This window comes from Erpetoichthys calabaricus, chromosome 9 (genome assembly GCF_900747795.2).
Source record: "Erpetoichthys calabaricus chromosome 9, fErpCal1.3, whole genome shotgun sequence".
Taxonomy (NCBI): Eukaryota; Metazoa; Chordata; class Cladistia; order Polypteriformes; family Polypteridae; genus Erpetoichthys; species Erpetoichthys calabaricus.
The window spans coordinates 69913277-69937659 of record NC_041402.2 but is presented as its reverse complement, the minus strand read 5'-3'; the positions used below and the strand labels follow the sequence as shown (position 1 = coordinate 69937659).

Genomic DNA, 24383 nt, shown 5'->3' with positions numbered 1-24383 from the left:
GCATAAATGCATAAACGTGTATAAGTTATATTCCATAAAACTAACCATAAAGATTCTTCCGACAGTCATTTTCTTGGAGCACATCAAAAGTATAAAACATCCAAGTATAAAATAAAAAGTTTTACAAAAAGGCTTTCCCTGGATCTGCACATTACATTCTCAAAGCCAATTCGTTTATCTGATGGCCCATAGCAGCAGTAGCAGCAGCAGCATCGGGTACAAAAGTCGAGTTCAAAAACGCAGCAGTTGTAAAATCCGAAAGTGTATACCCACTTATGGGGAGCGCATATCCGAACAGAAGGTCTGCTATGCCGCAAACGTATCACGTTTATCCCCAACAGACATAATCGGAAATCTTGAGATAAGGGGGTTCTCCTTCGGTACTTATCATTTGTCTGGTAATGTTACCTTAATGTATACAAAGCTGTGTAGCTCTCTCGTTTCCTTGCTCTAATGCCACAGTAAAACGGTTACTTACTGTATGCGTAGTGAAGGACGGCAACAAGCAGGAGAATTCCAACGACGGACACCTACAAATAAAAGAAGTATCAGCCAGTTACAAATAATTTGTTAACAACTAAAAGACGCTAAAATGACCGGTGGCGGTGTGAGCCAAACCCCAGGAGAGATTGGCCGGCTAGTACAACACAGAAGCATAGCACCTATACTTTAAAACTATCAGGAAAGTTAAAAATAAATCTTAATGATTCAGAAATACTATAACCTAATAATGAGAACCAAACATACCGTTTTCCTCATTTTTAATAATTTATTTTTTTTAATTCCTTGTAACTTTTTTTGCTGTTTTTTGTTTTAATTTCATGCACTTAGATGTATACAGCTTTGCAGGGTGTAAGTGAAGCTGATATTAAGCAATTTATAGATGAATTGGATAAAGCTGAGTCTGTTTTCCGGACGCTTAATGACATTCTCGTGATCGGATTGGTTGGAAAGTTAAGCGCTCGCGCCAATATAGTTTGGTTAAGGTCAGGAAAACACAAAATATCCCAGTCTGTCGGATTCCCCAAAAAATGCTGACTTTTAAAACTGCAAATAATCGTGACTTTTTTCAAACGAAACGCTAGAGCAGTCTTTAAAAATCAAAAATGTATTTGTATTCCATCCATCCATCCATTTTCCAACCCGCTGAATCCGAACACAGGATCACGGGGGTCTGCTGGAGCCAATCCCAGCCAACACAGGGCACAAGGCAGTATTCCTACAATTAAAATCAAGTCAATCCCTTGAGATATTTTAATACGTTTTAAACAGTCCCTAAGATATTTGAATACGGAAACAAAAGTCAAATGCATCAATTCTAATTTGACTTTTCCCTGTATATTAAATCACAGCAGGTGATGCTTAACAGGGAGTACATATAACTGTGGAGCGGGGGGAGGATGTATTTACGCAAGAGTGTCTGAATAAGCCATTGCTTGATAAATAAGTGCAGAAAATATTCAGTTGTTTCATCTTTGATGATACTAATGACTGTTGAATGCCTTTGTGTATTATAGAATCGAGTGATGGTTTGTATACATAGCGGAAATTACGGCAATGCCAAATGCACTGCAGTGGATGGAAGAAGTTAAAACCGACGGAGTATATAGTGACGATCTGTTCAGGGTCTGCCCTAATAACTAAGAATCAGCCATGCAGTCATTACACTTTACTGATAAATGGAAACCGCTTTAGTTTGGGCACAGTAATCCAGTTCTGTTGACTGCTTAATGAATACTACAATTAATATGATTGGGATTAGGAAATGGCAAGAGTTATGGATAGAAATGAAAAGTGGTTTCATGGATGATGTAAATTGGAACAAATTAGGCTTTTTACTGGTGAAACTATAACAAGGAAGTATGGTGGATAAAACTCAAATTTGTGCGTGAATGTCTAATATGGTAATTATTGGTAAACATGAAAGCAGAATGGGTTTATTAAAAATACTGATGGAATAGTTACAGAACAACTGGCAGAATATTAGCCTGAAAAAGAACTTATTACAAATTAAATGTATTTCCTTAGATTGCTAATAGAGTTTATAAGTAGAAGAATGAAGGAGATCAAAAGAGCTCAGCAGTGGTTACACTAAAGGATATTTTGGAGACAAAGAAGGGCCAGTAAGGAGGTGCTTGGCTTTGACTAAGCTTATAATGAAAACTTTGTTGGAGTTAAATCTGAATCAGTGGCTTTTGTTTCACATTCCAGTACAGTAGGTGATGATCACACAACGTCCAGTTAAGTGTGAACCGCCAATAGCTCCAAGGTGAAGAACAAACTGGCATGCCATTCTTATGTTATTTATATCACTGATGAGGCTGTATTAAAAGGTTAATCTGTTTATCTTAATCATTAGGTTTGTCAGATAACACAATCTTTTTAAACTTTCCAGTTGATTTAGGACTTATTATTTTAGTATATTTTCTATTTAGGACAAATCATGTTTTGCTTCAACTCTGCTATTTTTTTTAATTTGGCTTCCCAATTCTCTAATACTAGCTACCCATATTCGAAGAATATAAAAAATGTCTATACATATAGAAATAATATGCACAACACATGGTATTTTGTTGTATTGTTATGAAATTAAATGGTAATGTATTTTTAAGTCTATTAAATATGCTAAATCTTCCCCCTAGGAATGTCAGCGCATAAGGAAAAAAATAATTGCTACTGAAGTGGAACAGTAGTTGGGATCAATGCCTCACAACTTCAGGCTTCTTGCTTTCAGCACATTACTGTCAGTTTCCTCTAAATTTTAAGACTGAATGGATGTCAAGGGGCGGCACGGTGGCGCAGTGGGTAGCGCTGCTGCCTCGCAGTTGGGAGACCTGGGGACCTGGGTTCGCTTCCCAGGTCCTCCCTGCGTGGAGTTTGCATGTTCTCCCCGTGTCTGCGTGGGTTTCCTCCGGGCGCTCCGGTTTCCTCCCACGGTCCAAAGACATGCAGGTTAGGTGGATTGGCGATTCTAAATTGGCCCTAGTGTGTGCTTGGTGTGTGGGTGTGTTTGTGTGTGTCCTGAGGTGGGTTGGCACCCTGCCCAGGATTGGTTCCAGCCTTGTGCCCTGTGTAGGCTGGGATTGGCTCCAGCAGACCCCTGTGTTCGGATTCAGCGGGTTGGAAAATGGATGGATGGATGGATGGATGTCAAGTCAGTTTGAGATTCAAAACTGGGCTGACATGAGAGAACATGGTTGTGTGTGAATGAGTGTGCCTGTGATCCATCTAGGCACAGATGACACCAGAGCCCATATTTATCAAGTGCCTCCGAGTAGGAAAACGGTCCTAACTGTCTCAAAAATCCCAGAGTGACACAAATTTGGTCCTAGGAATAAAAGCATTTTAGCAATTTTCCTAAGTTAGGAAACTACTTACTATGCATTAGGTAAATTGAAGATTTATACATTTTACCACAGCTCCAAGTAAGGAAATGTTAAAGCACGTTTCTTCTTCTTCTTCTTTCGGCTGCTCCCATTAAGGGTTGCCACACTGGATCATCTTCTTCCATATCTTTCTGTCTTTTGCATCTTGTTCTGTTACACCCATCACCTGCATGTCCTCTCTCACCACATCCATAAACCTTCGCTTAGGCCTTCCTCTTTTTCTCTTGACTGGCAGCTCTATCCTTAGCATCCTTCTCCCAATACACTCAGCATCTCTTCTCTGCACATGTCCAAACCAACGCAATCTCGCCTCTCTGACTTTGTCTCCCAACGGTCCAACTTGAGCTGACCCTCTAATGTACTCTTTTCTAATCCTATCCATCCTCGTCACACCCAATGCAAATCTTAGCATCTTTAACTCTGCCACCTCCAGCTCTGTCTCCTGCTTTCTGGTCAGTGCCACCGTCTCCAACCCATATAACATAGCTGGTCTCACTGCCATCCTGTAGACCTTCCCTTTCACTCTTGCTGATACCTGTCTGTCACAAATTACTCCTGACACTCTTCTCCACCTATTCCACCCTGCCTGCACTCTCTTTTTCACCTCTCTTCCACAATCCCCATTACTCTGCACTGTTGATCCCAAGTATTTAAACTCATCCACCTTCGCCAGCTCTACTCCTTGCATCCTCACCATTCCACTGTCATCCTTTTAATTTACACACATGTATTCTGTCTTGTTCCCACTGACCTTCATTCCTATCCTCTCTAGAGCATATCTCCTCCTCTGCAGGGTCTCCTCAACTTGCTCCCTACTATTGCTACAGATCACAATGTCATCAGCAAACATCTCAGTCCACGGGCATACCTGCCGAAACTCGTCTGTCAACCTGTCCATCACCATCGCAAATAAGAAAGGGCTCAGAGCTGATCCCTGATGTAATCCCACCTCCACCTTGAATGCATCCGTCACTCCCACTGCAGACCTCACCATGGTCACACTTCTCTCGTACATATCCTGTACAACTCTTAAGTATTTCTCTGCCACTCCTGACTTCTTCATACAATACCACAGCTCCTCTCAAAGCACCCTGTCATATGCTTTCTCCAGGTCCACAAAGACGCAATGCAACTCCTTCTGGCCTTCTCTATACTTCTCCATTGACACCCTCAGAGCAAACATCACATCTGTGGTGCTCTTTCTTGGCATGAAACCATACTGCTGCTCACTAATCATCACCTCCTTTCTTAAACAAGCTTCCACTACTCTTTCCCATAACCTCATGCTGTGGATCATCAATTGTATCCCCCTGTTGTTAAAGCAGGCTGCCTTCAAAAAAATTGCCACACTCATAAAGATCATTACCCCAGTTGGTTTTGGATACAAACTGAATTGTAGTAGTCAGCATATAACCGAGAATATAAGTGGAGCTGGATGAGTGATTTACAGCGAAATGTCCACAAACCCATGAAACATTTCCTTTATATCTTACCTTCAGGAGGACATCGTCTGACTATTTCCCACTCATCAATGGCTATGCTGTGGAGAGAGTCAGTAGCAACAAGCTTCTTGGTGTGTATTTTTCTGATGACCTCTCCTGGACAATCAATACCACCTTTGCTATCAAGAAGGGAGAACAATGTCTTTATTTTCTGCAGAAACTGAAGGGAATCAGCACGGCACATCCCGTTCTTACCAACTTTTACAAAGGAACTGTGGAGAGTGTCCTGACAAATGACATCAATGTATGGTTTAGGAAAAGCAAAGCCCATGAGAACAAGACTCTGCCGCTCAAGGGTTCTCCCTCTCCTTGATCCAGGGCATTTTTCAGACACACTGTCTGTATAGAGCCTCTGCCATTGTGAAAGACGTCTCTCACCTGTCACACATAATGTTTGACCTCCTGCCGTCAGGTAGAAGATACCACAGCATTAGGACCAGCACACCCAGGTCCTATAATAGCTTCCTTCCCCATGTTGTCAGACTTTTTAACTCCTACATGTCACCCAGTACCATATCTCTATAACAGTCCCTCAATTATGCACTGTCATTCTAATTTTGCACTTTACTATGGATATTGAACATGTCTTGAGCTTCATAGTCCTGCGTCTTTTGTTTTGTTACATTGTATTGTTGTACTGGTTTTGGTAATGTTTTGGTGTATGATGAATGTATGTTGTGTTGCAAGGAATAAAATTTTGTTCAAACATATACTATGTACAGTATGTGGATGACTGACAATAAAAGTTGAGCTGAGCTGAGTACTAGCCTGGAAGGTTCAAGAAGACAGGTGGAGACTCCCTGGGTACTAGATAAATAGAGCCTCACAGAAGATAAAGGTGGGTCATGGAAAGAGGCATGGCTCGCCACAGTGGAGGACAATCAGGAAGAGTGAGAATGAATGTAACCAGTATCAGCCCAAGAATAGCCGTGGCTAGAGTCAGTGTTACTGTATACTTTACTAGGAGTTTCCAGTATGCAGTAACAGCAGGAAGGTGATTCTTCTGGGAGTACTGCTGTGGATAATTCTTTGTTAAATAAAGGTTCCTATTATTGGGCTTAACTCTCACTTGGTGTGTGTGTCTTGGTCTTTCCATCTCACTGTTCAGTACAATGTTTTTCACAATATGCATGACAATTATTTGCAGCTTAGGGCAATATAATCTACCTTATGTTTCCCTTCTTCTTTGATGATTATTATTGTGGTGAAGTCCCAATGTTAGTATAAGAAAATTGCACATTTACAGCAAGGTGTGCAGTAAAATAACAGACATGGCCTCCTACTGCTTGCTGGAACTGAAACTTGGACATTTCGTAAATACGTCTCATGTTCTAGTCTGAGATAGGATAAGTTCTTATTTTTGCATGACTTTTAGTGTAATTTGTAGAAGTAATACTAAGATGCTTGATAAATATGGGCACATATTGGAAAAAGCAGGTTCACAAAACTAATGCACAAAAAAGCTGTCCAAAAATGTGTATATAGATCAACACATGCATCAAGGTCAAGTATGTAATGGGACTGTCAAACACTTTTCACTGCACAGAAATTTTTAAAAATCATTTTGCATGCGTACTTTGTTGTAATGCTCACTTTGAAATTTGAGGGGAAATTGTTTTTTTAACAAGATGATAATACTGAAATACGCTTCCTCATGTAATAAATGTCCTTATTTGTAGTCAGGAAAATACACCACAAATAAATACTAGTGCAGATATTTCTCCAGGAGCATCACTGCCTCACTAAAGGAACAATAAAAAATGAAGAAAGAGAGAGATACACCTCCTTAGATTAAATATCACAAGAAACCTGCCCAGCTTTAAGTGTATCCAAGTAACTGGCAAGTACGGTATGCATTGATTTAAAAATAATTATAAAGTGGCTTAGTGTGTGTGTGTTCACCCTGACATGAACTGGTGCCCTGCCGAGGTATTGTTCCCAGTGGTTGTTTGGATAGGCTCCATCTGTTCCATGATGCTCCCCCAAGTACAGTCGTGGCCAGAAGTTTTGAGAATGACACAAGTATTGGTTTTCACAACTTTTGCTGCTTCGGTGTTTTTAGATCTTTTTGTCAGATGTTTCTAGGGTAAATTGAAGTATAACTACAAGCATTTCATAAGTTTCAAAGGCTTTTATTGATAATTACATTAAGTTTATGCAAAGAGTCAACATTTGCAGTGTTGGTCCTTCTTTTTCAAGACCTCTGCAATTCGCCCTGGCATGCTGTTAATCAACTTCTGGGTCAAATCCTTACTGATGGAAGCCCATTCTTGCATAATCAATGCTCTGTGTTTGTCAGAATTTGTGGGTTTTTGTTTGTCCACTCGCCTCTTGAGGATTGACCACAACTTCTCAGTGGGATTAAGGTCTGGGGAGTTTCCTGGCCATGGATCCAAAATTTTGATGTTTTGTTCCCTGAGCCACTTAGTTATCACTTTTGCCTTATGGCACGGTGCTCCATCATGTTGGAAAAGGCATTGTTCGTCACCAAACTGTTCTTGGATGGTTGGGAGAAGTTTTGGAGGTATTGGTACCATTCTTTGTTTATGGCTGTGCTCTTAGGCAAAATTGCGAGTGAGTCTACTCCCTTGGCTGAGAAGCAACCACACACATGAATGGTCTCAGGATGGTTTACTGTTGGCATGACACAGGACTGATGGTAGCGCTCACCTTTTCTTCTCCGGACAATCTTTTTTTCCAGCTGCCCCAAAAAATCGGAAAGGGGATTCATCAGTGAAAATGACTTTACCCCAATTGTCAGCATTCCAATCCCTATACCTTTTGCAGAATATCACTCTGTCCCTGATGTTTTTCTTGGAGAGAAATGGCTTCTTTGCTTCCCTTCTTGACACCAGGCCATCCTCCAAAATTCTTCGCATCATTGTGTTTACAGATGCACTCACAGCTGCCTGCTGCCATTCCTGAGCAAGCTCTGCACTGGTGGTGCCTTGATCCAGCAGCTGAATCAACTTTAGGAGATGGTCCTGGCAGCAAACTTAGTGAAAATTAGTATTTGTGCCATTCTCAAAACTTTTGGCCACGACTGTAAGTGGTTTGGGAAAATGAATGAGTGACAGAAATATAACGTGGTCCTAAAATGGGCTCTTTGAATCTCTGAATTAAGTCTCCCTGTTCCTGAATACAGAAGAAAGAGGGGTTAAAATCGGTTACATTTTATCCTTATAATTCTGGGCTCCGCAAAAACACTGTGTCCTGTCAGTGTTTTCAGTAAGGGGCAACTATATTCTTTTTGCTACTGTTGTTCCCTACAATACTGTACAGCCAGTGTCACAGCCACATACTTATTGTCTGTCTTTCTGGAAGACGACACTGACTTGCATCCCCTGTCTGAACACCACGATAACCTGGAAAATATTTATGAAATTAAGTACCTCTAACAAGTATTATAGCAAATAACATTAAAAAAGGTTAATGAGGAACATAATTAAACAATGAGTTTATTTAAAATTGTGAGACAAGTCTCAGTTAAACTGTGTGATTAGAATGACCTTCTCATAACTTCACTGTAATTTAATCCTGATACTCTGTATATCTAATTCATTATAATAACTATTCATTCAAAATCTGTACTAACCCCTACTCTCTCTTCTGTTTCCTTTTCCGGTGCCCTGTTGGTGGTGGCGTGCGCCACCACCATCTACCCAAAGCACCATGATGTTCCAACAATGATGGATGGATTAAAAGCCAGAAATCTGTATGACCATCAGCATCAAGTGACTCCGTGAAAAACCCGAACTACAAAGAGGACTATTTCATTTATGTTAGGTAGAATGCCCAGAGGGGACAGGGCGGTCTCGTGGCCTGGAACCCCTACAGATTTTATTTTTTTCTCCAGCCTTCTGGAGTTTTTTTTTGTTTTTTCTGTCCACCCTGGCCATCGGACCTTACTCCTTTCTATGTTAATTAATGTTGTCTTATTTTAATTTCTTATTTTGTCTTTTATTTTTCTTCTCTCCATTATGTAAAGCACTTTGAGCTACTTTTTGTATGAAAATTTGCTATATAAATAAATGTTGTTGTTCACTCAATCCTGTCCCGAGAGATATTCCTCCAGTTTTACAGAACACATGCTTCCCATCATCTTTCATAAATCGTGCTCTCACGTTTCTTACCTGATGTATTACATGAATATTTTAAAAAGACCATTATCTAATTGCTGAGACAATTCTTTTTACGTAATTTTCAAATATAATGTTAACTAAAGTTAGTTGAGTTGTGCTGTTATGCTGACACTTCAAATGCACTTTGTAGTACTGTATATGGAGCGATGTGATACGCCGACAATGCGTTTAGTTTGCTTTGTATACTATTACAAAAACAGAATGATCGTGTGGATGAAGCAGAAAAGTAAAACTGGCGTTATGATTCTCCCAAAACACCAACTGGTAATTCGCGAAACAAAAAAAATGGAAAAGGTGTTGTTACGAGGGGAAACTCCGAAAATTTCCATAAGCCTAGAATAAACAAAGCGAATGCCCCGCCCCTCACGCCCTCTGACCTATCAGTGAGACACGCCTCCATTCTGCTCGGATTGTCGAACTCTCAGACTGCAACGCATGTGTGACGGTCGCCAATGGCTCCGACTATTCTAAGAGTGAAGAGAAAAAGGGCTGCAGACCCGGTTGACGCCTTGGTGCTTGCATGTAAGCGTGTTCGGCCAGAGTCTGACGCAGAGATCGCAGGCGCGGACGCTGTAGGCGCCGATATCCAGAGTGCAGTTTTTAAACTCGCCGCCACCGTCGCTTCAAAGGTATGGGCCTTAAAGAAGCCAGGGCCTCAAGTAATGAGGGAACCCCAGGCAGGCAGGGGATATCAGAGCTCTCTTTACGAAGGTGGACTTGAATAGTTGCTTGTGAAGGAAAACAAAATGTTGACAGTTTGCGTAAGCTGCTGTGTTTCCCGTACATACATTTAATTGGGCCCGTGTTACTTCCAAGTTAGAGTAACGTATGCTATTATAAAGGAATTCATTTCAGTTTGATTGTGTTTTTATTAATTGCTTTATTAATGTAGGTGGACCATTAAACACATTAAAATATGAACCAAAGAAACAGCATGCAGTGTAAACAAAAATATTCATATACACAGGTTGATTTTATGTTCTGATTGCAACAGCCATATTTTCATCTTTTGTTTTTGCCCGCTTATGACCAAATATAAGTCTTAATTTAATTCCGTTGTGTGCATTGCCTTGTAAGACAATACTAATAGTTAAAAATTGTTCAAATCTTTTATAAGAGATTGACTCTCATGCTGTCAGCATAGAAGCCTTCGGCATCAGAGTAATATTAAGGACATGCCTAATGTAAGATGGAAAAAGAAATTAGAGAGACATGTGCTTTCTTGTATTTTATACTGTTGCTTTACAGATCAGTGTTCTGGTTTTGAATCTTGAGCCCAGATTTGTCCGTATGGAGTTTGCATGTTCTGCCTGTGTCTGTGTGGGTTTTCCCATCCACATCTACAAACTGTGCATGTTCAGTAGGAGTATAGGTCAGTGTAGGAGTGCTCACACAGCGTGTGTTTATATGCACACACAAAACTTGGTTAAGGCAGAAGCCATATTTCTTAAAAACCCACGTCCTTATGCATTTGGAGTTCTCCTTTGGTAAAATGCTCAAAACGTCCTTAAACTGTGCAAAAAAGAGTTGCCCGTCATTTGCCATAGTGAATCCGAAAACAAGCATGAAACCTGTAATAATTTTCTTGTGTTTTATAAACACATTTAGCCCTTCATATGCTGTAAATAACACATATCCCCTTTTCATATCCTTGACCTGAATCGCCAATGAATTTGCAGTGTGAATACTGGCCACTGTGTCCCACTCTTTCAGCACATCTATAGCAAAAAGCAGGATTAAAACTAAACTAACACTTTATTTATAGGTTTCTGTTACTGGATAGTACACTGCACACTCTTTTCTGCTTGGCTGTGCGGCTGAGCCCTGTAAAGGACTACCTTACTGGTATCTGTGCTTCTGCTCTTAACACCCAGTGCTGCTGGGATAGTAATGATACATAAAATATTTAGACTGTTACTTTTTAATGCATTCCTTCCAATACTGCCCCCGAGATTATGTTGCTGAGCTAAGCGCTGTATGTTCAGCTTATCAATGTAAATTCAGTGATTTCTGAAATATTGAGACAGATCATTTCAACCAAAAGAAGAAATAATGCAATTGCCTCAGCATTTGCTTCATGGCATTTATCTTGTGGACATTTCTGGTTCTCCTGAAAGCAGGTGCTAATTTAGCACGTGTACAGGTGAACAGAGCACAACAGACATGTACAGTATAGACTACAAAATACTTAAATTCTGATCCAGTTAATGGGTTTGTATGGCCAAAAAGTCCGGTTACTTGCGGAGAAATCTAATGTGTTAATCTAGTTTCAGTACTTCTCTACTAAATGGTTGGCTAGTACCCTTTTCTATTATCGTGACGCAAATCGGATTTTCTACATTAACATTATAGACTATAGGCAACTATGCTGCACCCCCACTAATTTTAAGGTTAGTATTTGTGGTTGGGGTAGGTCAGTCTAATAATGTAAACTTCAAAAATTAAGCAACTGGGGCGCCTCCCCCGCGGAGCCCAACACTAGAATGGGTAGGACGTGCCGTCCGTTTAGTACACAAGTACCTTAGTTTCTCTAACCAGTGAATGGGTTTACATGGGTTTTTAGAAACCAAGTTCCTGTGAATAACTGGGTTGTTAAAGCGCATGTAAATGCACATGCTGATGGACCGGTGTTCTACAGTGCTTTTCTCGTTTTACAAAAACTTGTTAAGTAAATTATGAACTTTGCATCGTGCTTCTTCCAGGGTAAATGTATTCAATCTGAACTGCCTAAATTAAAACATCAGCACATCCATCTTAGAATTACAAGACTTTTGTGTGTCAAAGGGTAACTTTCAATAACTAGTACTAGTGTGTTACATTTAGTCCATTCCCCATGTGTGTAAATTTCTGCAAAAATTGTAGTATTTATATACAAAAAAATATTTGTAATCCATTACATTCCATAACTTAATTTTTTAGTGAGAAAAACTAATTAATAAAGCGTGATGAAAACTAAAGCATAATTACTGAGAAATATTAAACAAAATAAAAACTAAAACAGTTCAATGAAAAATGTTAAAAAAAAAAATTTAAACTAGAACAACAGGACAGTTTCCTGCATTTTTTCCATTGCTGCACGAATAGGCTCTGTCCAATTGCAATGTTGATTTGGATTAAGTGAGATTCAGAATGTTGTGTTATTATATTGTACTAAAAGTTTCATTAGTTGACAGTCAAGCATTAGATAATATTACTAACTCCTACTAAATGTGTGGCAAAGTGAGTCTGTTAATGAATTGACATAATTAAGATGCTAAAATTTGGGCATTGCGAAAGGCTGTTCTGGTGTGGGTGCTATCTTTTTACCCTCCATCTAACTTTACTGCATGCTTCTCTTCCAGGATGCTTCAGTACAAAAGCAAATTCGAGAAGCTTTGTCGAGGGAACGTGCAGCTCAGGCCCTACGTCCCTCCCTGCAGAGTTCCCAAAGAATCCTAGAACAAGCACGCATTGCAAAAAGAAATGCACGGCAAGAGAGCAGGTATCTTGTGTTGGCAAATCATCGAACTGGTATCGTGTCAGAAGAACTTAAACATTATGATGATAAAGCTGAAGAAACAGACGCAAAGGCAGAGAAGTCTTCTAGGAAAGCTGATGACCCAGTTCAAGACAAACCAGATTTCCAGATCTTTGATATTGTCCAAGAAGGGGATGAAGAGGACACATCAGTTGTGAGTCTCATTTGAAGAACTTCTGTGAAAAATTAATGAGCAAGTCTTATATTTTAGGCCTATCTTATTTGGTCATAAGTCATATTTGTTTTCTGTGTTCCCCTTGACAGCCTAGGTTTTCTCTTTGTTTATATTCGTAAGCTTGTTCTTTTTTTGCTGACATCACTTTGTATTTTCCCCAGTTTTGCTTTCATTTTAAAAGTTTCATTTATCTTCAATTTCTTAAAACTATTTTTCTATACCATCATCTTATAAGGGCGATAAACTGGTTGGTGCAAATTGAATGCAAAGTCAGTTTAGCTCTTGGTTAACTCAGCCTTAGCTGCACTGCACATTGTCATTCAAAAATGTCAAAGCAGAAAATCTCTTATAATTCAGAGTGGTTCATAGAGCAAAGACTAAATTCAAAGAGTGGAAAAAGGTTAGGTGGATTGGCGATTCTAAATTGGCCCTAGTGTGTGGCACCCTGCCCAGGATTGTTTCCTGCCTTGTGCCCTGTGTTGGCTAGGATTGGCTCCAGCAGACCCCCGTGACCCTGTGTTCGGATTCAGCGGGTTAGAGAATGGATGGATGGATGGATGGGTGGAAAAGATTAATTCTGTGCATTCTGCACACTTTGCAGATGTGATGTGAATATTTGCAGAAAAGGAAGGGGTGATGTCGAACAACATACTACTACAGGCAGGCATAAGCAAAGTGTACAGAGCACAGGACCACATACCTTTGTGGTGTAGATATTAGAAACTACTCTGTCACCGCTACATATTCATGGCCAATAGGAAACACTTGTAGATAGTAAGTAAAGGGCTCAAAGATAACAAGGTGTGCGTTTGGTTAAGGTAGAGCTTCATTTTGTCTCTCAGATTATAAGCAAATTTCACTTCAGATTAATCTTGGCTGTTGTATTGTTATGGTTTTCATTCTTTTTCATTCATTGCTGTTCATAGTGCCCTCCTTTTTGGGGGTCAAAGAAGTGGGAAACCTATAGATAAATTGACCTAGTATGAGCAAGTGTCATTGTGTGAGGTACTGGGCCTTGCACTATAATATTGTGATATTTTTAATATGGTTTACTTATTTTGCTCCTCTTATTTTTTTTTTCAAACATTAAGTAATCCAACCACTCCTGCTGATGATTTTGAGCACCTTAAAATGTGCTTAATCCACAAAAGGACAAGTGGCAGATATTGTTGTATTTGTGAAACACAGTCAGTTTATCCACTGTGGTGGAAAAATCAAACTGCATTATGATGAAATTTTGTAAATCTGTACATGATAAATTCCACATTGTGAAAGGTATTTCCATGTCTGTGCTTCAGGAACATAATGTAATTGCATTTTTAAATTTGTAATCTTTACTGTGAACCTGGTAAAAATAACTGGTTACACCTACACATCTGCTTTTTTCTTACTACTTTGTAAATCACAAGCTACTAAAAAGTTACATGCATTTTAATGGTTTTGAAAATGTGCTTATGATACTTGTCAAATACCTGGTCCATTTTTGTAATTGTTCTTGCAGCCATTCTCAACTGACCCTGAGACTATCCTCTGTAATTCAGTGAAAATGATTCGTGAAAAACTGACTCTGTCTGATGAAAACACAAAAAAAGAGACGGGGGATAATGTGAAAGAAGACGAATATGTGTATGATATTTATTACCAAGAATCTACCGCCCCAGGATGGATTCAGGATATCTTGTCTGTTAGGCCCTACTATGAAGAGAATGAATTGGTAAGTGTTACTATGGTTTCACTAATTAGTTGAGCAAATAGGTGTTTTAACCAGCTGCATTTCAAAGAAAAATATTAGAGTAATTTATGTACTTATTTAGAATATTCAACATAAAGTGACATTCCAATATAATGTGTGGTTCAGAATTTGATAGAACTTTGGCTATGAAAATAATAATTAAATTAAAAAAAAAAAAAAAAGAAAAAAAGTTGAGTCGTAAAAATGCTCTCTGGCACCAGCTTGAAGTACAGTTGTTTGCAAATGATCGATTTTCAGCATTGACTGAAATATTACACGCTCTGACCCTTAAATTCTTCGTTGTATGTTTTATTATTTTTTTTACTAACATGAACCCAGTGAGAGTTTCTCACCACAATAGTCTTTTCTGTATCACAGCAACAAATATTGAAAATTAAATGCATAAACTGTTTTTTGTTTAATGCAGACTTGAAATTGTTTTCTTTTAATTTTGTGCTAATTATTTCCATGCATAATCATGTACGCTTTTGATTAAATAAAACCTCAGGGAGCACGTAAGGCTGTTTGTGTGAAACATGAGTAGGGAAAGACACACGTCAGTATGCTCAACATTTGACACTCACTTAACCATAGTGACATTTTATTAAGAAAAATTTCAGAGTGTCTTATTGGAAATTAGAAGTCATAAGCTCTGCCTTGTGAATTACCAGCAACATACACAACTTATATCATGGCAAGAGAAAATGCTATAAGCACAGTACCAGTACAAAAATTTAGCATATACAATAATTAAAAGTACAGTTGTGAAGAAATGATTATTGCACCACATTAAAGAAAATAATATCCATGTGTTTAGATCACTGTTCATTTCTTGCTGTGCTAAATTAATTTCTTTACACAGACTGAATTCTTATCAAATAAGTAAGTGCTTGATATGATTCCATTGGTTAGGTTATAAGAAAAAATGACAAAATTTCCAGCTCTTCATCTTTATTTTGCAAGTAACACAAATTGTTTCAATTTATTTTTTCTTGCCCATTTCAAGTATCTTCGTTTGGCACCAGAGTAAGCAACTGTCATTTTCACTGTTGCCCACAGATGGTGAGCAAATGTTGAAAGTTACTTTTTTTTTTAATTGAACAAAATATTCACTTTAAGTGATTTACCTTAAAATAATTCAAAGTCGGTGGGTTGGCACCCTGCCCGGGATTGGTTCCTGCCTTGTGCCCTGTGTTGGCTGGGATTGGCTCCAGCAGACCCCCGTGACCCTATGTTTGGATTCAGCAGGTTGGAAAATGGATGGATGGATGGCTGGATAATTCAAAGTAGAAAAAAAACTCTACTTTGAAATGCATATGGGTGTTTTTTTTTTTTCTTGCATGTGAAACAAAACCTCAGAAAGAGAGAAGTTTTAAAATAACTTTGCTGTATGAAACCAGCAGTGATGCTTTAGGGGAACATCATTGACATGTTTTTGATGTTTCCATCCTAGATATTGGCATCTGCCTGGGCAAATGTCACTATTAGAATATAATTTAAGTGTATTTGGGGGAAAAAAGAAATCCTTACTCAAGGGCAATAGCCGACACTTGATTTTTAGTTCACCTATCACAAATTTCCAAATTGTAGCACTCCATACATGCTTTATAATATTGCTGTATTTTGCAATCTGTTTTTGCATATCACCTGCACCATCAAGAAAACAGTTTTTTTTCTCCCACCGATTAAAATTAGCCTATTTTCATTTCTAGATGAGTCGATCATAGATGAGAGGATGGGTAGCTCTGGTTTTCTGAGCATTATGGGAATGAAGTTGTACTGCTGCTTTAGGACAAGTATTACAGTATTTCAGAATGTAGGTGTGTGTTTGTGCAGTTGGAAGTGGGCTGTAAGCAAAAGTAATCTCTCAGTGTTTACAGTAGGGAAGACCAAAGTATTATCTTTCAGATTAAGGAAAGTGGAAAAATAAGATGAAAACCAGGAATCATAGAAAGGACCGACAAATCTAACTAAACTGTCTAACTAAATAAACTTAAAGTGGAGGAAAAGGAACCCACAACTGACTGGAAGAAGACTGCTGACGGAAATGTACATGTTCCACTGAATTTAAGAGAAGTACTTTGATAGGTTCAGAACTTTTTATTTTATCCTATGATAAAACGACACTCCAAGCTTCTGTTTAATACAGCAACTCACTTTTTCAATTAGTGCAGGAACATAGTGCCTTAAAAATACAGCAGTGTATTAATAAATTAGAATGTACCCTATTTACGTAGTAGACGACAGGCTTGTTAGTTTAAGAGTTTATTTATCAAGTTGCTAAGCCATTTGCTATTTATCTTTTTGGTAAATATACTGTATTATGAAGATAATTGAATTTTGTTTTAGTTTTTTAATGACATATGCCAAATGCATATGTATTATAGATACTTTTTATTTATATGATTCATTAGTTTAAAAAAATGTTTGTTTTAGCACTAGAATCCCTGAAGCCTACGAATAAAGTTATAATGCCAGGGCACCTTAAATTCCTTCGCACCTCTTCATCAGCGTCTTTGTTTTGCAAAAGTGTCAATCAGCCCAAGCAGCCTGCTATCCCATCCTCCACTGACGCAGCTGAAGTTCTCCCAGCTCAAGTCTCTTTATCTGGGTGTGAGGTCTAGTAATTGTATAGGGTAAAGGTATACGTTTTGTGAAAGTGTTTATTTGATACTTGGACTAAAGTCTTCACACATTATACACATCATGTCATTATTACTATAACATGGAAAAAGTTTGTTTTAGTTATATGTTCAGCATTTTTTGCCTCGCATTTCCTGTCATCCTACACTTACACAGATCGTTGTAGACACGGAACACACATGAAATGCATGTATTCTAAATAACAATATATTTTTTTATCCTATACAACTCAAGGCCCACCTCACACCATGATAAAGAGACTTGAGCTGGAAAAACCTCAGCTGAGTTGGTGTGGGATGGGATAGCAGGCTGATTGACACTTTTGCAAATCAAAGATGCTGATGAAGAGGTGCGAAGGAATTTAAGGTGGCCCGTCATTATGACTTTTTTCATAGGATTCAGGGATTCGAGGTATTTTAGAAAATTTTATTTTATGGTGACTGAACAATAAACATACAATTCTTTGTTTTGCTAAAAAATAAACACTTGTGGTCTACAGTTTATTTGAAAAAAAATACCAAGGATAAGACTTAACATGGAACATGAAGCTTATACAAGGCTGGTTATGTAGAAACTTAGTGTAAGAACATTTTTAATTGGTATCGGTTGATTCTGTTTACATGGAATTGCTGGGCAGTATCAGTCATAAAAGAACCTGATTACAGCATCCCTAATTTCAGTTTATAAGTGTTTGTGTGCAATGTCAAAGTTTCAATATACTGTATAATGTATGCGTTTCACTACAGAGTGCATATGCGTCTTAAAATATAGTGTCTGGGTTTCAATATATTGTGTATGCATTTCATCATGTAGTGTGCTTCAGAAAATACTTAGAGTACTGAGATTAACAGTGAGCTTATAGCTTCTGAACTCAAGGATCAAAAAGACACCTAGGAGAGGAAATAAAATGATTGTGATTAATTGTGTTATGTAATCATGAGTCATTTTTGTCTGAGTTTTATATATGCATAAGGTGTCCTGGTTTCACACTTCTCAGTGAACACTTCACTTTCTACACAAAGAAAATGCTAAGCAAGGGGAAAAAAACACATTAAGAGGAGTGTTCATATCTTAATTTTTGTACCATTTCAAAGGCCTAGTGTTTGACCAGCTGATTCATTTGAGTTATCCATGAAATGTAATTTTTCATAGCCATAGATCATATATGGATGCCAAGAGTCATGTTTACATAGTATTTTTATTGCATTTAGTAATATTAAGACAATTCAGATTCTGATACTTTTATGCATGGTTTCAGATGATAACATTTTCAAATAACGTAGTATCAATAAACTCTGAAATGTAAGAAGGCAAACAGCTCTGATCTCACACTTCTTTAATGTTGTAGTATGTAGATTGTTGGTCTGCTGCAGTACTTTTTCTGTAGTGTTCTTGTGGTCTTCCTGTACAGACTATCAGGAAGTTCAAAATGCTTCTCTCAGAATATTGATCTGCTTTGCCTATTTGTAGGCTCACCTGTCAGATATCAAATCATCTTCAGAACGTAACAAGTGCCTTGTAATGCTGTTTGTTCAGGCACCCAACAATTATGAGAAGTACATTCTAACCTTTATTTACTTGTTATATTTTTGTTTTGCTGTAAACTTGAGGAGGACGTACGTTAAACCTCAGCTGCTTTTTCCAAGTAAGAACTTTTTTCTGAAGTAAAAGGATTTATTACAGCATCTGCCTGGGCAGTACAGAGGTACAAGGTGCACGTGTCTCACAACAGGATTATGAAATGTGCTTCTCAACATTAGTCAGGTAGCTTTCTTTCCTGACCCCAGGAGAATGAATCAATCTAAACACCCTGCCTGAGGTTAAATACTTTTTATTTAGCTTGTAGCTGAAATGGCAAACAAATTCCACAACCCCAGATGAAACACTATTTATAGCAAAGCAATATTTTCCTGGTAAGCATGTTCTTCAGGTTGATTGTAGATTTAACTAGGAGCTTTGACAGTGTACTCAGAAATTGTCTTTAAAGTAGAGATGCTGCAAATTTGTGAAATATTGTTTTTATGAGAGAATTTTTGTCCGGCGTGATTTAATTCTGCTTAATGCACCTTTTATTTGAAACATATCACTGTTAATGATTTTGACATCACAGTACTTGTGTGTGTTTCATTTTTTTTACCCATACAAGGTCATTGAATGTTTAAGCAAATATGTGGATGGAATGCATGCTCATCACAACACACATTTCTCATACATTCAGATTGTTCAAGTGTGTGTCAACATCTTGAAATTTGAAGAGGAACTGGAGTGCAGAGTTACTTGGAGGGAAAGCATAGCCCAAAACATAAGTCACCTCCATTTCCCCCTGCTGTTTACTTAATCCACTGTGAACAGTAACCTTCTTCAGTGCTCTTTAATTTTTTGTTAGTACCTTTTCTGGTGATCTGCTTTTGTTTTGTGGACAGTAAAAAGAGGGGGTTGAATTTAAGCCCTGTCAGCGTGGCTGTAGTCATCACTGAATGCACAGTTATTCTCTAGAGTGTGTTTTTGTTTGTTTACTCAGGTCCCTGAAGAGGATCCACAAATTTTGGAAGTGTACGAAGATGAAGATGATGAAAATGATGAGGGAAACTGGAGAAATGACTATCCTGATGAGGAAGAATATAGTGAAGGTGAAGAAAGGTATTCAGGTACTGCAAAATATATACATATGTATGTACTGTATATGTCTTCAGTTAAGTCAGAATAGTAACAAAGCTTAAAATTAGTGTGGTTAAGGCCTGGCCATCAGTAATTACAGAACATTTGTGTTTCAGACTAGCATTAGACAAGCTTATAAGTGATTTTAAATATTCTCCAGTTTAAGTGTATACTGGTCAAGTATCATCAAACTGACTTTTTCTTCCCTTCTGTGAAGATTTCAGTGACAGCAGTTTTGATGAGGATGGCAACCGGCACTACAGATATGGCTGGAGGTCATGGGATAAATACCAGAATGACATAATGCAGGACCTAAAACACCTTGATGAAGGAGGCACATATGAATCAGACTGAAAATAATTCAACTGGATCTCCAAATTTCCCTGCCCTACCTGGAACATTTCACCCTTTTTTTTATTTTTTTGGATGGTCTCTACAAGTTTTAAGCATTTGGTAAACAATTGCCTTTGTAATTTGATGCTAAAGATCTTGTTAATACAATTGCTCTTTTAATCAGAGTACTTCTGTGCATAAAGCTGGCAACTCTGATGTCATGGGGAACACTTCTGCACTTGGCATATACCCATTGCACAAACACTGGATGGTGGAAGTTTGAAGTTTTTATTGCACTACCTTAAAATGTTTGAAAATGAATTCAGCCAGAACTTTTACTGTAAATACCTGTACATGTATTGTATGTAGTTATGTATATTCTGAATGTACTATTTAATAAAGTTGTAGGAATTGTAATGCCATTTAACACTTTTTACCAAGCATTAATGTAAACAATTTATTCTTTATTTTTGTAATAGCAATACAGTGACATGAAAATCAGCTGTTACAGTATGCTAAATGCTTGGAAGTCTGCACAAAAATTTGATGTTTAGTTGACTACACAAAAGGCAGCTTTTTATAAACTATATTCCCCACATGATATGGAATGCAGGTAGTTCAGCTTCATTCTCCTTTGACTATCAATTGGCTGTGTAGTAGTTAAACTACTTGAATGTTACCCACAATGTTAAGGGAAGGACATGTAGATTCTCAAAGTTGTAAGATAATCTTAGCAGTTAATCACTAATGTAAGCTGAAACAGCACAGACAACGTTTATATACAGGTGCTGGTCATAAAATTAGAATATCATGACAAAGTTGATTTATTTCAGTAATTCCATTCAAAAAGTGAAACTTGTATATTAGATTCATTCATTACACACAGACTGATGTATTTCAAATGTTTATTTCTTTTAATGTTGATGGTTATAACTGACAACTAATGAAAGTCCCAAATTCAGTATCTCGGAAAATTAGAATATCAATTAAGACCAATGCAAAAAAAAGGATTTTTAGAAATGTTGGCCAACTGAAACGGTATGAACATGAAAAGTATGAGCATGTACAGCACTCAATATTTAGTTGGGGCTCCTTTGGCCTGGACTACTGCAGCAATGTGGCGTGGCATGGAGTCGATCAGTCTGTGGCACTGCTCAGGTGTTATGAGAGCCCATGTTGCTCTGATAGTGGCCTTCAGCTCTTCTGAATTGTTGGGTTTGGCGTATTGCATCTTCCTCTTCACAATACCCCATAGATTTTCTATGGGGTTAAGGTCAGGTGAGTTTGCTGGCCAATCAAGAACAGGGATACCATGGTCCATAAACCAGGTACTGGTAGCTTTGGCACTGTGTGCAGGTGCCAGGTCCTGTTGGAAAATGAAATCTGCATCTCCATAAAGTTCGTCAGCAGTGGGAAGCATGAAGTGCTCTAAAACTTCCTGGTAGACGGCTGTGTTGACCTTGGACCTCAGAAAACACAATGGACCAACACCAGTAGATGACATGGCACCCCAAACCATCACTGACTGTGGAAACTTTACACTGGACCTCATGCAACGTAGATTCTGTGCCTCTCCTCTTCCTCCAGACTCTGGGACCTTGATTTCCAAAGGAAATGCAAAATTTACTTTCATAAGAGAACATAACTTTGGAACACTCAGCAGCAGTCCAGTCCTTTTTGTCTTTAGCCCAGGCGAGACGCTTCTGACGCTGTCTCTTGTTCAAGAGTGGCTTGACACAAGGAATGCGACAGCTGAAACCCATGTCTTGCATACGTCTGTGCGTGGTGGTCCTTGAAGCACTGACTCCAGCTGCAGTCCACTCTTTGTGAATCTCCTCCACATTTTTGAATGGGTTTTGTTTCACAATCCTCTCCAGGGTGCGGTTCTCCCTATTGCTTGTACACTTTTTTCTACCACATCTTGTCCTTCCCTTCGCCTCTCTATTAATGTGCTTGGACACAGAGCTCTGTGAACAGCCAGAAACTTTAGCAATGACCTTTTGTGTCTTGCACTCCTTGTGCAAGGTGTCAATGGTCGTCTTTTGGACAACTGTCAAGTCAGCAGTCTTCCTCATGATTGTGTAGCCTACAGAACTAGACTGAGAGACCACTTAAAGGCTTTTGCAGGTGTTTTGAGTTAATTAGCTGATTAGAGTGTGGCACCAGGTGTCTTCAATATTGAACCTTTTCACAATTTTCCGAGATACTGAATTTGGGACTTTCATTAGTTGTCAGTTATAATCATCAACATTAAAAGAAATAAACATTTGAAATACATCAGTCTGTGTCTAATGAATGAATCTAATATACAAGTTTCACTTTTTGAATGGAATTACTGAAATAAATCAACTTTGTCATGATATTCTAATTTTATGACCAGCACCTGTATATATATAATATATATATATATATATATATATATATATATATATATATATATATACATATTAATAAAAGGCAAAGCCCTCACTGACTCACTCACTGACTGACTGACTGACTCACTCATCACTAATTCTCGAACTTCCCGTGTAGGTAGAAGGCTGAAATTTGGCAGGCTCATTCCTTACAGCTTACTTACAAAAGTTAGGCAGGTTTCATTTCGAAATTCTACGCGTAATGGTCATAACTGGAACATATTTTTTGTCCATATACTCTAATGGAGGAGGCAGAGTCACGTATCACGTCATCACGCCTCCTACGTAATCACGTGAACTAAAAACAAGGAAGAGATTTACAGCACGAGTCAAACGCGGGAACGAAGGTAAATGACGTTAATTTTTGACTGTCTTTTAATACTGTGTAAGCATACATATTAACACGTGCAATTAAACGTGTGCATTTACGGGGTGATTTCTCAGGCTTAAAAGCACGCCTTTTATCAAACGCGGGAACAAAGGTAACTGACGTTGTTCACTGTCTTTTAATACTGTGTAACCATACATATTAACACGTGCAATTAAACGTGTGCATTTACGGGGTGATTTCTCAGGCTTAAAAGCTCGTCTTTTACTAAAAAGGTAAATGCAAAACTATTTTCAATCATTCTATGATCTGCTTCTCACAACTGAAGGCACCGTGGCTGATGGTAAATGACGTTAATTTTTGAGTGTCTTTTAATACTGTGTAAGCATACATATTAACACGTGCAATTAAACGTGTGCATTTACGGGGTGATTTCTCAGGCTTAAAAGCTCGCCTTTTATCAAACGCGGGAACAAAGGTAAATCACGTTCTTCACTGTCTTTTAATACTGTGTAACCATACATATTAACACATGTGCAATTAAACGTGTGCATTTACGGGGTGATTTCTCAGGCTTAAAAGCTCGCCTTGTACTAAAAAGGTAAATGCAAAACTATTTTCAATCATTCTATGATCTGCTTCTCACAACTGAAGGCACCGTGGCTGATGTTACGTCACTTGCTGTCCAACCATAAGCGTTACCTGGTAGGTAACCGGACACTCTCTTCACTCCCTTTCGGGAATCGAACCTCTGAGGTTTTCTTTTGTTCTTAATTAAAATTTAAAAGCAATACTTCACCCCTGCTAAGCCCCTCTAGCGCTGACGTCCCAGGTTCGATTACCGTAAGCAAGTGCAGTGAGTGTGTAATTACATTCACGGCATTCGTAGTCTGATTGTATGGGTGGTTACCTACCAGGTAACGCTTATACTTGGCCACCAAGTCAGGTCGAAGTGATCACTCGAGTAAAGGCAGCTTCACAAAAAAACAGATCCTTAACAAACTGTTATTAGTATATTTTCCCTCAATTTAAAAACGTTTTATTTTCTTCTTAATAAAATTTAAAAGCGGTACTTCGCCGGTGCGAAGCGCGTGGATTTGACCGACTGACACATACAGACATATTCATGAGTGCAGGTACTTCGGAAAGAAAGCACCGTGTAAACCTAAAGTTTAAATTAAGTTCATAGACCTACAAAAGGTTGCCATTCATTTGAGGCAAGATTGCTTTTCTTCTGTACAACTATACGTTGCATTCTCAAGAGTGTGCTTGCACGGCTTCGGATATAGATATATATATATATATGTATGTCTATATATAAATATGTAAGCTTATAAGTACTGCCTTACTTCTCTTTAAGAAAGGAAGATGTAATGATACTTGATTTAAACGATTCCATATCTTCCTGGGTTTGCGTAGCTTATTGTCAATATCTTTACACCTGTTTTTAACACTTATTTACTGAAACGGGCTTTCACGAAAAAAGTTAGGGCTTTGCTACAGGATACACCCTCCACAAGTTAAGCAAGTAAAAATAAAATATATATTTCTGT

The 24383-nt window shown here is 38.3% G+C and overlaps 2 protein-coding genes across 3 annotated transcripts in view; one reads left to right on the top strand and one right to left on the bottom strand.

Annotated features, from left to right (window-relative positions):
* zpd (zona pellucida glycoprotein d) overlaps positions 1–9427 on the bottom strand; it is a 28786-nt gene extending 19359 nt beyond the window's left edge. The window contains exons 1-2 of one of the 2 annotated variants that reach the window (XM_051932133.1): positions 9408–9427; positions 479–530 (exon numbers count right to left, since the gene is read on the bottom strand). Coding sequence is in view for 1 of the 2 variants with exons in the window: in XM_028808909.2 (XP_028664742.1) it covers positions 479–530; positions 748–759 (64 nt within the window). In the remaining variant the exon portion in view is untranslated. Of the gene's footprint in view, positions 1–478; positions 531–747; positions 914–9407 lie in introns of those variants that run through there. The other variant, XM_028808909.2, reaches the window with a different exon arrangement.
* On the top strand, positions 9417–20689 carry slc7a6os (solute carrier family 7 member 6 opposite strand). Its single transcript, XM_028809702.2, has 5 exons — positions 9417–9659; positions 12372–12701; positions 14224–14436; positions 19619–19745; positions 19973–20689. Exons 1-5 carry the CDS (start codon positions 9483–9485, stop codon positions 20107–20109), a joined length of 984 nt encoding a protein of 327 aa, XP_028665535.2. The 5' UTR covers positions 9417–9482; the 3' UTR covers positions 20110–20689.
* The last annotated feature ends 3694 nt before the right edge of the window (positions 20690–24383 follow it).